Source organism: Apium graveolens, chromosome 2 (assembly GCF_009905375.1).
Source record: "Apium graveolens cultivar Ventura chromosome 2, ASM990537v1, whole genome shotgun sequence".
NCBI lineage: Eukaryota > Viridiplantae > Streptophyta > Magnoliopsida > Apiales > Apiaceae > Apium > Apium graveolens.
In genome coordinates this window covers 314,512,532-314,525,581 of record NC_133648.1, presented here as the reverse complement: position 1 = coordinate 314,525,581, position 13,050 = coordinate 314,512,532, and the positions used below count along the sequence as shown (strand labels likewise).

The following is a 13,050-nucleotide window of genomic DNA, read 5'->3' as shown; positions in this document are numbered from 1 at the left end:
GCATCTCCAACAGGAATATTTGTCAACGTTACCTATTGTCTTAATTTTAAGTCACTCCAACCGTAAATACCTATCGATAATTATTCTTCTATATTTGTTGATCATCTTCATGTTCTCTATATCATTCTACTGTCATATCCCGCCTTTTTTCTTAATTTCTTCAAATCCAAGGTGCGTATGTATAACTTTTTTCATCAACCAGCAATCCTAATTTACGTAGATATCTTTGTATACCATTATTTTAATTATTATGAATTGTCAATATGAAAATAGGTTTCTACATATATTTATATATTACTTTTTTTGTCATTATATGGAGACCACTTTTTTTTGAGATTTTGGAGACCACTTGTGTTCATTAAAACATTGCAAAACATATTGTTTTGCGAATAATGCTCTACAAGGATCCTTGTTTTATTCAAAATCTTAAATATCATATATGTACTGCATGTAAAATATTACAAAAATATTTTATTCTACAAAATATGTTAAGTTTGCAGAACATTTGTTCAGTTTGCAGAACATACACATTCTAACTATTAAACTTAAATGATCTTCAATAATTTTAATGAATTAGTGATACTCGTAAAACATACTTCACAAAATAATATATTTTATATATTTTATAGTGTTTTGATTGATATATATATATATATATATATATATATATAGGGTAGCACTTCATGGAGTACCGTCTTATATAGGAATCGTAGAGAACCATTATTTAAAAAATTTAAAATATATATATTTTTTATTTTATATTTCATCATATATAGTTATATATTTTAATTATCAAGTTAAAAATAGAAGTTGCACAATTTTTTTATTTAAAAAATCATTGAAATTAATGAAAAAGTTTAAATTGGTTTTATAGTAGAATCACAATAAAATCACACTTATTAAAAATTATTCCAATGTAGAATCAAATTTAAAATTAAGTAATTTTATCTAATTTTAATTGTTAAATTTTTTATTATATTCAAATATAATTATTATTCTAGATTAGTATCGAATTTTATATTTTTTGAATAAAATTTTACAATTTATGATGAGATTCTATAATAAAATCAATGGTTCTCCACGATTTTTCATATAAGATGGTTTTTCACGGAATAAAGGCCTATATATATTATAATATAAAAATTATCTATATATGTTCATTATTATTATATTATATGTATAGATGCACTATTTATATTTTTATATTTTTACTTAACATAATAAAAATTATGTAATATTAAGTGTAAAATTTTTATTTTAGTGTTAACTAAATATTTAAAAATTCTAATATAAAAGATATGTTTTAGTAATCATATATTTTATTTATATGTAGTAATATTTGTTAATCAATTTTTTCATTAATTTTTAAGTATGTTATTATATTTTCAATCAATCTTAATAAATATTTTTTTATTTTATTAGTTCTCTTTAAAATATTGGCATAAATATAAAAATGTTCTAATATTAGTATTATATATATTTTATTAAATATTATAATTTTATTTTCACTAAAATATATTTGAATTTAATAAAAAATAATATTTTGAATATAGCTAATACCACTGAAGTAAAAGTGCTTATAAGTTCAATAAAATTTTAGTTAATTTTATTTTAGCTAACAGTTTTAGTTTTTGTTATTGGAGATGCTGTAAATAGTATTTTTGTTATTTTGTCAGTTTATTATGTTCATTCATGTACGGGACTAGTTACTGGGTTAAGATATTTTCTTTGGGCTGGGCTGGATAGTTGTTTTGGTTTTGTTGCGGCTGGATTACCTTATGGGCTAGGTACTTTTAGTTTTTGCTTCCTTTTTTCCAATGGAAAAATTTAGCACAATTCAATTCGAAATCAAATAGTAAGTAAATTCGAGACTCTTTTTTGTCGCGACCAATAAAGTTTCGGATTATGAAAGCATCCGCACTAACTTTGGCGGTTTCTCCAAAATCTCTCCAATAATATAACTTGTAAAATCTCTCTGTGATCTCTCTCCTCGTCTCTGTAATCTCTCTTAATCTCTCTCCGTCCTCTCTCTCCCGGTCTCTCCAATCTCTCTCTCTGTAATCTCTCTTTGTCCTCTTTCTCTCTCTGTAATCTCTCTCCCATCTCTCTCTCGGTCGTGATGGAGCATGCCATGGTGAAGCAATTTCAGAATCTGTCTATCTCTCCTCCGCAAACCACAGAGGAGGAGAAGCTTTACTCTCTCCCTCTTCGACTCTCTTTCCCTCAAGGTGAATTTCTCGAGATGGAGAAACTGAAACCTCCAGAGAAGCAGTTTCACAAGATATCAGTTACCTTTTCCTCCAGGTGGCGAAGGACTGTCGATGACGGTACTTCCAATATTTTCTACCCACTTTGCTTTTTTATTTTAATAATTCTAAAATTATTATATTGTAGAATTGCATTGTTTATGTGTATTATTTGCGAGTGTAACTTATATCCGGTGCGAATTTTTGAATTTGGGGTGATTACTTTAAATCTCGAAACCCATTGTAAATACTCCTCAATTTTATTTTATTTTTGTTAAATTTCGATAGGTATATATACATATACATATATATAGGCTACCTTTTAAGACTTAGAGCATCTACGATGACAATCCCTGGATTACAATTTTTCCGTTTTAGGTAGGATGTGAATCACTTAATTATCAAGTTGACCACTATATAATTAGCAAAATTTCAAATTTACCACCGACAAATTTGGGGTCTCAAACTGATAACTTTCAAGTAGGTTGATCTCAAATTGACCACTTTTCAAGTCGGTCATAAGCTAACGACATCTCAAAAGTATCACATACAATTAGCATTTTTGTGTAAAAAATGGCCAATTTGAGATCCCGAATTAATCAGTAGTAAATTTGATATTTCGCTAGTGGTAAATTTGATACTTAACCCGATGTGAATTAGTGTTGACACGAAAGAAAAAATCGAAGAAAGTAATTCCTCCGTTTCAAAATATCAAAATAAATATTTCGATATGCTCTAAGAATAAGGTACAAATTTAAACTCATAGAAAATTGAAAGTCAGAAATATATTATATGATTTGTGGTCAATACTATAATATATTAATTCAATGGAAAGTTTACGTTACTAGTGAAACCTGTGCACTAATTTTGCTATTGTGTTGTGATGTGCAGTAGCTAAGGCTTTTGACAGAAATGCAAGGGCCATGCAACTCATTGTCTGGGGTCCTGGAATATTGCCAATCAAAGTTGTGAATACTACAACCACATTCATCCCACCTCCTAAAGGTATGTAGCTTGTTTCTAAAATTTTAACATTTTTCTTATCAGATGGTTTTTAATTTTTGGTGTGGTGATATTCTTGTACAAATATTTGACATGCTTGAGATAACGAAGGTCTTAGGGTCAAACTGTCTGATATTGACTGTCCACGTTAGAATAGCCTTGGGTTGTGAAATTTAATATATTTTTCCTATCTGATATTCTGATCTGCAGTATATTCTCAAACTAACTATTTTATGTTTTGTTGGTCAGAATACAACCGTGTACCTTGGTCAGGATGCAACCATGCTTGCAGTACTGAGTTGATATATCACGGGAGAGTTGTTGAGCTCATCGGCACCATTGAGTTGGTTAAGCAGATGATTTCAGATTACGATGGTTCTGGGGTCGACATTGAGTATAAAATTGTGTTCTAGGGGGCCAGATACCATGAGCCGGTGCAAGCTTAGAGTAAATTATGTCCTCAGGGCTGAGGTTTAAGTTAAATGTTACTAGTAATTTATGAAATGTACTTCCTTGATTTGTAGGTACATTATGGTGATGTTCAATTCAGACAACATTGAGTTCACCTTCCATACTTGTAAGTTATAACCCATATGTATAAGAATTTAGAGTATTTCATGCTTTCCTATTCCAGCCTTTTCTTGGTTGGGTATTTCATATTTTTGCATTCTCTTAAGCTATGATCAGAAGCTTAAGAACTTAACATATATCCAAAAGTCCGTATTTGGGTATACAAAGAACTTAACATAATGATGATATATGGTATCCAAAATAATAAATTAGCTTTTTCTGAATAAGTTTGATCTCAGAGCTACATCCGTACTAAAATTAGATCTTAAAACTGGATTAAGCTTCAAGTTCAATCGCCATTCAACCATAAATGATTGTCTTCAACTTTGCTACCTATATTTGCAGAGCTAAGTCTGGTTTTTGTATCCACCAGAACTCCAGAAGTTTGCCTCGCGGGAGACCCTGACGACTGATATCAGATACCTGCATTCGGAATCTAGACAATAAGATGTTAATTTGGGATATCAATATTGGACATGAACCGAAACCCCAATATCTAATTTGCAATCCGATTTTCTGAGACGAAATTCGAAAATGACCTGATGAACCACAAAGCGACTGAAATAATTTAATTTAAGAATTTCATTCTTTTACACTTACAAATTCAATTTCATTCAATTTTAACTGATTTTAACTTGATTTAAAATTGGCTTGTTTACAAAATAGATCCGAAACCTGAAATCCAAAATTATTCCGCAATATCAGCATAGGTAAAAACAATCGTTAAAAATGCAAGAAATTAATTTAACCTTTAATTACTACTTTCAACATTACAAGAATTTCCTTAATAGAAACATCAGTAGCATATCTTCTTAAACTCTAAAACCCCCTTTCAGACAATCTCTAAAACCCCTTTTTCAGACAACAATGGCAAGTGGGAGTGAAACATCCTTTGACGATCTTCCTTCAGAAACAGCTGTTGAAATCTTCACAAGACTTCCAGTCAAAGCCCTAATCCGGTCAACCTCGGTCAACAAATCATGGTACTCTCTTATTACAAACCCTAAATTCATTTCTGCTCATATTAAACATACAATCTCTAGTGTTAATGAAGATGTTGTTCTTTTCATTCCTCATTCTAATGTTTCCGAAGAACCGTATGCTTCCTTATATTCATTTGAAACTGGGAATGTTATCGATAAATATGAGATTCCTTTTACTACTAGGACTAATACAATGCAGTTAGTCGGGTCGGTTAATGGGCTTTTGTGTTTGACTGATGTTAATATTCCGTATGTTGGTCGAGATTTGCATTTCTGGAATCCATCGGTTAGGAAGTATCTGTCGATTGTTACTTCTTGTGATCATAAATGGAAAGAGAAGGACAGATTTTTCAATGTAGTCGGGTTGGGAGTTGTCGAACCTGGTGAAGATATTAGGGTTGTTAGGATTATGTATTGGGACCAAAACCCGGGTAAGCTGGTTGGAGAATTTGCTCCTGTAGTTGAGGTTTTTAGCTTAAGGGAGAAGAAATGGAGGGAGATTGAAAACACCAGGGTTCCTCGAGTTGCAAGTAATGTAATTGGGATAAGTGTTGGTCATATGGTGTACTGGTTAGATCGTGTAGGACGTACTGAAAACCATTCTTGCACAGTGTGTCTCATGTCATTTGATTTTAGAAATGAGGTGTTTGGGCTAATGAAATTGACAGATGATGTTCGCTATTGTTTAGGAGATTGTGCTTCTTTTAGTCTAATGAAGTTTAAGGATTCACTTGCTATTTGTGTTTTTAAAATAAATGGAAGTAATGGAATATACAGCCAGCCTTTTCAAATATGGCTTATGAGTCATGAAGATGGTACCGTTTCCTGGACTCTTCATTCTGAATTTGTATATGAGCAAGTACAATGGCCTGTGACTATTACAAAGAGTGGACGCTTATTAATGTCATGTGATACAGATTCTCCCAGGATGGCTATTATACGTGTTCCTCCTTGTTTAGACACTTCATTCATAGAGAGTTTGGTCATGCATGAAAGAGGATCTGAACTGTTGGAACTTGAAATCTGCAAAGTGAGTTGTCCCAGATCGTCATGAATATCCTTGTGGTAAGTAGGTATCATTCTATGTCTACTGATTACAGCTGTTGCCCTAACTTATATCAATTGTCCCTACTGTTTTGCTCAAAACAGATTAATTATATTGTATACTTTTTTTCCACCACCTTATTTAATCATGAGACATATTTGTTTAGTAAGCTTTAATTGGTTAAAAATATTGTACAAATCAATTGAATGTTCTTACTTTATTTAATGGTTTTTTAGGCCAAGAGAATGTTATGTTTAAAAGTTCCTTTCTGACACTACTACAAATAAAACTTAGGATACACCACTTTTATAGCACTTCTGATAAAGTGTTATACAAGTACATCACTTGGAGAGCATTTTCATAGAAAGAGCTATGCAAATTATTATAAGAAAAAAGAAAAAGAAATATAAAATAAAAAAGAAATACTACAATAGCTTAAATGCTAGAGCACACTTGCATAGCGTTTCTTGGAGTGTCATGGTATTAAACGTTTTCTAAGAAATTTTAAATTATTTTTTAATACTTCAACAGCGATTATAGAAGAAACAGATGCATAATTCTCTGTTTTTCCTACCTATTGTTTACCTGATTTCAAATTATATTGTGTCCACCTGATGCCTTCAAAAGCACCAGTTTGTTTTACCTTTCCAGTTTCCATTACTCCAATGTATGTGATGCAAGGTTATCACGGCGCCAAGTCGACCCTCGAAGCCTGAGTACCTTCATGAAGACTAGTCGACAAGTCGTCCAACTAGTCGTAAAAAGTCAACAAAGTGTTCATTATACGTATAATTACTAGATTTAATATATAATATATTTGAACACGTTAATTTTATAATTTAGATCAAAAGTAATAGAATAATTAGTTCAAAATAAGCATAATACATCACAATTATGGTTATGAAGCCCCCAAGTCGGGCTACGAGACTCTTGGGTGACCTTCACGTCAATTAGTCGACGACAAGTCGGGCTTGGAGACTCTTGGCGCCTGAGTTATCATGTACTTTTTATTTTCTGAATTTTAATTAACTAAGGTGCTTATATGTTGATTGTAGTGAGCTTTGTATAGCTTTAAAGTTCCATATGAAATTGATTGTTTTATTATAGAACAATTCCCAGAAGGTGATCTATCAGTGTCACTTTCATAGTTTGTCAAAAAACATTGATTTGATACATATCTAAATTTAATTTCTTCCTCCACTCTTGGTAAAATTTTCATCTTTTCCCATTTCCAAAACCATCTTTTTTTGAGCCATAAACTCGAAAATTCAAAGGAATGCAGATGCTGTTCCAGTCTTTGTCACACTATAAATTCAGAACTAATTTGTTCTAATCACTTTATTCCTGGAATTTTCTAATTGCTAAAAAAAACCTTTTTTGATTGTTTTTCAAAGATTTATTTCAGTAGTGGAGGCTTGGTGATATCACAGTACATACCAGTCAACACTAAATACTTGAATAATGGAGTAGTTTCTTTAGCATGTCGAATTGAAGAACTTGACTTCTGCATCTGTACTGAAGAATTGATTAAAAAAGATTAACATGTGCCTTATTCAAAGTCCGGAATCGGAACAAATGTAATAGTCGTTATCAATCATTTTGGCCTAAAATCACTTTAACACTATATATGTAGTTGTTTGTGGAAACTGAATTCCTTAATCAATAGGTTAATCTTGTACTTAACATAATGAAATAAAAAACTAGACTTAATTAGCATGGTTTATGCAAATTTTGTTTGTTATCAGAGAAATTTGGCAACGGATGCTAATTATATGAAATCAAAGATCCTGATACACAGTACACCAATCTTGAAGACACGAATGACTTCACAATATATTCATTATACTCTGAATAAGTAGTTTGAGTTTTTTACATTTTCGAATTATAACAAGGATGATTATAATAGGATGTAGTGTTTATATCAAAGATTTTATAATTTTTCCAATCTTTATATTAATTTATGACAATAAAAGACAGACACGAGTATAAGTTTGTTTTTCTAAAATTTGAGTTTTGTTAGACTTTTATGTTTCAGAATTTTTATGTAATGTAGCTCAGGAGCACTGTGGATTAGGGAATGATAAACTGCAGATGCATGATGTGGTTTATGAAGATGAATTGGATGATGACGATCTGTTAGATCTCTTCTAAAGTTGCTGGTCACAGAAGACTTGAGTCCGTCCTAGTTGGTTCAGCTGTCTATTTATCTTTGCAGTTCTAAGGTTTTCAGTCGAGTAGTTTGTTGCTTGTTTGCTGTGCTTGTTTTGTTTTAGATCATTGTTGTAATGTGTGTTCTACAACTGGAGGGGCTTCGGTTCATTTCCAATGCTTTTGGATGTTCAAAAAAACACTTCTATGGAGTTTGTAAATTGATCTTCAAATTAAAGTTATAATAATCCTAGTTATCATTTGTGGAAACTTAATACAGTTTTTTATACTCCCTCTATTTCTTTTTAATAGTTACTTGACTTTTCTGCACTCATTCATAGTTAAAATAATAATTTTTAAAATTTTTTTTTTCTGAATAAAAATATATAACTTATATTTTTATTTACAAAAAGAAAATATAAAAAATGATAATATTTACTATACGGTCAATGCATCCTGAGACTGTGCAAGTTTCAGAGAACCATCAGGATAGACAATCTTAATTGGTATAGCTAGCATGTTCTTTAGGTGCCTGAGTTTAAGCACAATCTCTTGTCTGTTGGAAAGTTATTGGATCAGAATCATCTTGTGGCCAAATTTGAACACATGTTCTTGCTGTTGGCCAAAGGCACCATGGTCTCTACAAATTCAAGGGTCATGTTTCAAACACACAAAAGTCAAGACACAGTTAAAATAAATTAGAGGTAGTAGTTTTTAATAAGTTGATCTTGTACTTCTCGATATTAAAAAATATTAAAAAAAAACTTAATTATTGAGGCTTCGTTAACAGAAAATAAAAATCTAATTGGGATGTTGGAGAAATTTGGAGTAAATTCTGGTTAAAAAAAACCCTGGTACACCAATTTTGAAGATATGTGCCACGTATTATGCCGGACTTCAGTATAAATTCAGTGCATGCTAAAGTTTAGCAGCATCCCTCACTTTACCCTCAGTGTTTAGAGTACATAATTTGCTTTTTATAGTACAATGGCAGCTATATTTCCAGTATCCCCTGTGATCAACTTTCGAAGATTCACACCATGCAAACCTATAGCTGTGACCGCCTGCAAGTCTGTTACCAAATCCGTCTCTGGAATAACTAAGGTTGCTGTTACACTGGAGCCTATCGTAAGGCGATCAGCAAACTATAAACCTTGCTTGTGGGACAACAATTTCTTGCAGTCTTTGAAAACTGAATACACGGTAATTTTTTGTTTCTATATAAAGTTAAACATAAGTACATTATTCATGTCATTATGTACTGGATGAAAGTCACAAAATCTAAACAGGGTAAAGCAATCGATGCACGAGCTTCCCAGCTGAAGGAAGAGGTGAGGATGATATTTAATAACATGGTGGAGCTGTTAGATCAACTAGAGCTGATTGATCAGTTGCAAAGACTCGGGTTAGATTATCATTTTCATGATGAAATTAATCGTACCTTGAAGAACATCCATAGTGGTCTGGAAAATGAGAGTTGGGAAAAGGACTTGCATGCTACTGCTCTTGAATTTAGGCTTCTTAGACAACATGGGCATTATATATCCCCTGGTAATATCTTTTACGCAAATTTATATAGTTCCACTTAAAAGTAATGTTAAATAAGTGAGCATTTAACTTTTGCTAAAAGTCACGGTTTGCCTCCCAGAAGTCTCTTCAAAATTATGATTTTTACTAATGTTTTAACTTTTGTGTGGGCAGAGGGTTTCAAGAGATTTACAGAGAATGGGAGCTTTCATAAAGGTGTCACTGCAGATGTCCAGGGACTGTTAAGTTTATATGAAGCCTCGTACTTTTCTATTGAAGGAGAGGCCCTTATGGATGAGGCTTGGTCGTTTACAAGTAACTTACTTAAAGAGTGCCTCGAAAATACTAGTGATCTGGATCTCCAGATGCAAGTGAGAAATGCTTTGGAGCTTCCACTACAGTGGAGGATCCCGAGATTTGACGCAAAATGGTATATAAATTTATATCAAAGAAGTGGTGACATGATCCCAGCAGTTCTGGAATTTGCAAAGTTGGACTTCAACGTTAGGCAAGCGTCGAACCAAGAAGAGCTTAAGGATTTGTCAAGGTTTATATAATTAAAGCTTTTAACATGTTAGAATAATGATATAAGATCCTGGAAAGGATCTTCCTCTAACACCTTGAGTTTTTAGAGTAACTGATTCATTGACAAACATAAATCTAAGAATGTACATAGAGAGTAAAACCACATGTATGATACTTCATTGATTCTAACTCATTTTGTTACATAGGTGGTGGAGTAGACTAGACATGGGAGTGAAACTTCCTTTTGCAAGAGATAGGTTGGTGGCCTCTTTTTTCTGGAGTTTGGGGATTACAGGCGAGCCTCATCACAGATATTGCAGAGAAGTTTTAACTAAAATTATAGAGCTTGTTGGTGTATATGATGATGTTTATGATATATATGGTACATTGGATGAACTTGAACTCTTTACAGATGTGGTGGAAAGGTTTGAGCCTCTCGATCTCTCTGTTTTGCCAGTAACACACAAAACAGATATCCACTAAACAGGCAAGTGTCATAATTCTAATCATTTAGTAAATTTCAGGTGGGATCTAAATGCATTGAAAGACCTCCCGGAGTACATGAAGTTGTGCTTCCTGTCATTGATCAACGTGGTCAATGAAACAACTTACGAGATCCTCAAGGACTATAACATTGATACATTTCCACACCAAAAAAAATGGGTATATTCCCTTAATTTGTCATCGTACATAAATTGCTCAAGGAAATTACTCTGGTTTTCCAGATTGTTAAATACCTTAAATTGTCACTCTTATGTTGTAGTTCAATGACTTATTCGAGCGTTACATAGTGGAAGCCAAGTGGTATAATACTGGATACCAGCCAACACTAGAAGAATACTTGAAAAATGGATTTGTGTCAATAGGAGGCCCCATTGTAATGCTTTACTCTTACATCTGCACTGCGGACCCAATCAAGAAAGAAGATCTCGAGTTTATTGAGGGCCTCCCTGATATAGTACGATTGGCATGTGAAATTTTTCGATTAACTGATGATTATGGAACATCCTCGGTACTGAATTTAAATACCTGCAAATTTAAGATTCACCAGTAGATACTAATAACGTATGCTCTGTACATAAATAGTTGCAATTGTATGTTGCAGGCTGAGTTAAAGAGAGGAGATGTTCCATCATCAATACAATGCTACATGTCAGATACTGGTGTTACGGAAGAAGTTTCCCGTAACCACATAATGAGTTTGATCAGGAAGAAGTGGGCGCAAATTAACAAACTCAGATTTTCGAAGGAGGATAATAATCCTTTATCTTGGCCATTTGTTGACATTATGCTGAATATAATCAGGGCAGCCCATTGTTGGTACAATTCTGGCGACGATGGCTATAGTGTTGAAGATGTTGTAGCCAAAGCTACAGTAATTTCGCTTCTTGTTGAGCCCATCCCTCTCTAAGAAATTAGCGGAAATGGACGCCAAGACGGTAGAACTTACCATTATCTAATTACAATTTTATGCAGCGTGTTTTTAGTTTTCGTATTTAAAAAGGTGTGCCTAGTAGGAAATACCATGAATAAGTTTGCTTCAATGATAGCAAAAATAAGTCAAACCGACCAAACCAAATCGGACCAAATTGACAAAACCGCTTTTTTCAGTTTTTTCGGCGGTTCGACTTGGTTTAGTTTTGGTATAAATAAAAATCGTTATTTCGCGGTTCAACCCGGTTTTCATATCCAAATAAGACCACTGATGTCAAACCAGACCGTTTCAATAATATTAATAATAATACCATTTTATGGTATATACATATCAATCAATTACATATATTTATTTTATACTTTATATGTTTATTTTATAATTTAATATCTTCAATTTAGTATTTTATGTGTAATAGTTGTATCTAAAATTAAAAAAATATTAACTTTTAACTTTTAACATTTATATGTTTAGTTAGGTTTTAAATAGTTACCGACCAGACGAAACCGTTAAGTTGCGGTCTGGTCCGGTCCTGTCACCAATTTTAAACCATCCAGTCCGGTTTGATACCCAATAAAATCGTTATATCTAGTCCGATCTGATCTGATCGTTAAAACCCGATCAAACGATCATTGCACAACCTTACATATGTGTGCTATAGAGTTGGATTGAATTTTCTATTTTCACGCAAGTTGTTTGATATTTTTGTCCAATAAAATAACTCAATTTTTTAGGATTTTGTGTTTTTGTTTTGGCTTGACCTTTTACCACTTAAACCATATAACGTTTTAACCATGTGCCTAGATAATTGAACGCATATCTTTTAATCCCCAATGTATGGAGTTTCGTACCCTTTAATGTATCAGATGGATAAAAAAGACACTGTCTTTCCAATTTGTACCATTATAAGGGTCATTAGATGATGGGCCAGAAATAATCAGGCCCAGTTAGAAGAGCAGGGGCCCAAAAGAGATGCCACCCCAGGCCCAAGCCGAAGTGGTCCCCGGTGCCACGTGGCACAGGACAAAAGAGTCAACTGTCTCATGTTACCCAAAATGGAACAATTGCATCCTAGCCATTCATGGGCAACCATCCCAAGACAGCTCTGATGGAGAAAGGACACCTGACCACACAGCTCATCTAGACCGTCCAACCTATCACCACACAAGAATGATCAAAGGCCAGGATGAAGAGGTACAAACCCCAAAAACCCTAAATCGTGGGACCTATAAAAGGCCCCAAAAAGAGGGTTTTAGGGGTTGGAAAATATTCGACTGCTATACTCACATACACACACCCTCACATATTTTTGAATAGCTCCTTCTTCCCTCTTCTTCTTCTTCTTCTTCTTCTTCTTCAAGAAAGCCCATTTCTTATTCTCACACCGGAGTTGTCGCGGGATACAACCCCCCCTCCGGTTCTGTTTTGCAGAGACCCCTACCTAGCAGGCTAACCGCACCCAAACCGCTGCGCAGGCCGGGTCCCCGCACGTGAGAGAAAGGAGAAGACCTGGGAAGAAACCGAGTTATCATTGGCGCTAGAAGGAGGGGGCGAACCTCCGGTGACGTGGTG

General features: G+C 33.4%; 3 protein-coding genes across 5 annotated transcripts; all 3 read left to right on the top strand.

Annotated features, from left to right (window-relative positions):
- Positions 1-1,877: 1,877 nt before the first annotated feature.
- On the top strand, positions 1,878-3,857 carry LOC141706416 (small ribosomal subunit protein uS10y-like). The gene is made up of 3 exons (XM_074509182.1): positions 1,878-2,327; positions 3,138-3,251; positions 3,498-3,857. Exons 1-3 carry the CDS (start codon positions 2,120-2,122, stop codon positions 3,659-3,661), a joined length of 486 nt encoding a protein of 161 aa, XP_074365283.1. The 5' UTR covers positions 1,878-2,119; the 3' UTR covers positions 3,662-3,857.
- Positions 3,858-4,597: 740 nt separating this feature from the next.
- Positions 4,598-8,287, top strand: LOC141708807 (putative F-box protein At1g47790). 3 transcript variants are annotated; one of them, XM_074512600.1, is made up of 3 exons: positions 4,598-5,616; positions 5,719-5,866; positions 7,900-8,287. In XM_074512600.1, the coding sequence occupies exons 1-2, from the start codon at positions 4,686-4,688 to the stop codon at positions 5,853-5,855; spliced, it is 1,068 nt and encodes a 355-aa protein (XP_074368701.1). In that variant the 5' UTR covers positions 4,598-4,685; the 3' UTR covers positions 5,856-5,866; positions 7,900-8,287. The 3 variants fall into 3 exon arrangements, with proteins under 3 accessions (XP_074368701.1, XP_074368699.1, XP_074368700.1); XM_074512598.1 differs by having other exon boundaries at positions 4,598-5,866; XM_074512599.1 differs by having other exon boundaries at positions 4,598-5,866; positions 7,882-8,287.
- Positions 8,288-8,922: 635 nt separating this feature from the next.
- On the top strand, positions 8,923-11,590 carry LOC141708806 (terpene synthase 10-like). Its single transcript, XM_074512597.1, has 7 exons — positions 8,923-9,197; positions 9,284-9,545; positions 9,696-10,068; positions 10,253-10,471; positions 10,571-10,709; positions 10,810-11,058; positions 11,152-11,590. The coding sequence occupies exons 1-7, from the start codon at positions 8,982-8,984 to the stop codon at positions 11,455-11,457; spliced, it is 1,764 nt and encodes a 587-aa protein (XP_074368698.1). The 5' UTR covers positions 8,923-8,981; the 3' UTR covers positions 11,458-11,590.
- Positions 11,591-13,050: the final 1,460 nt, after the last annotated feature.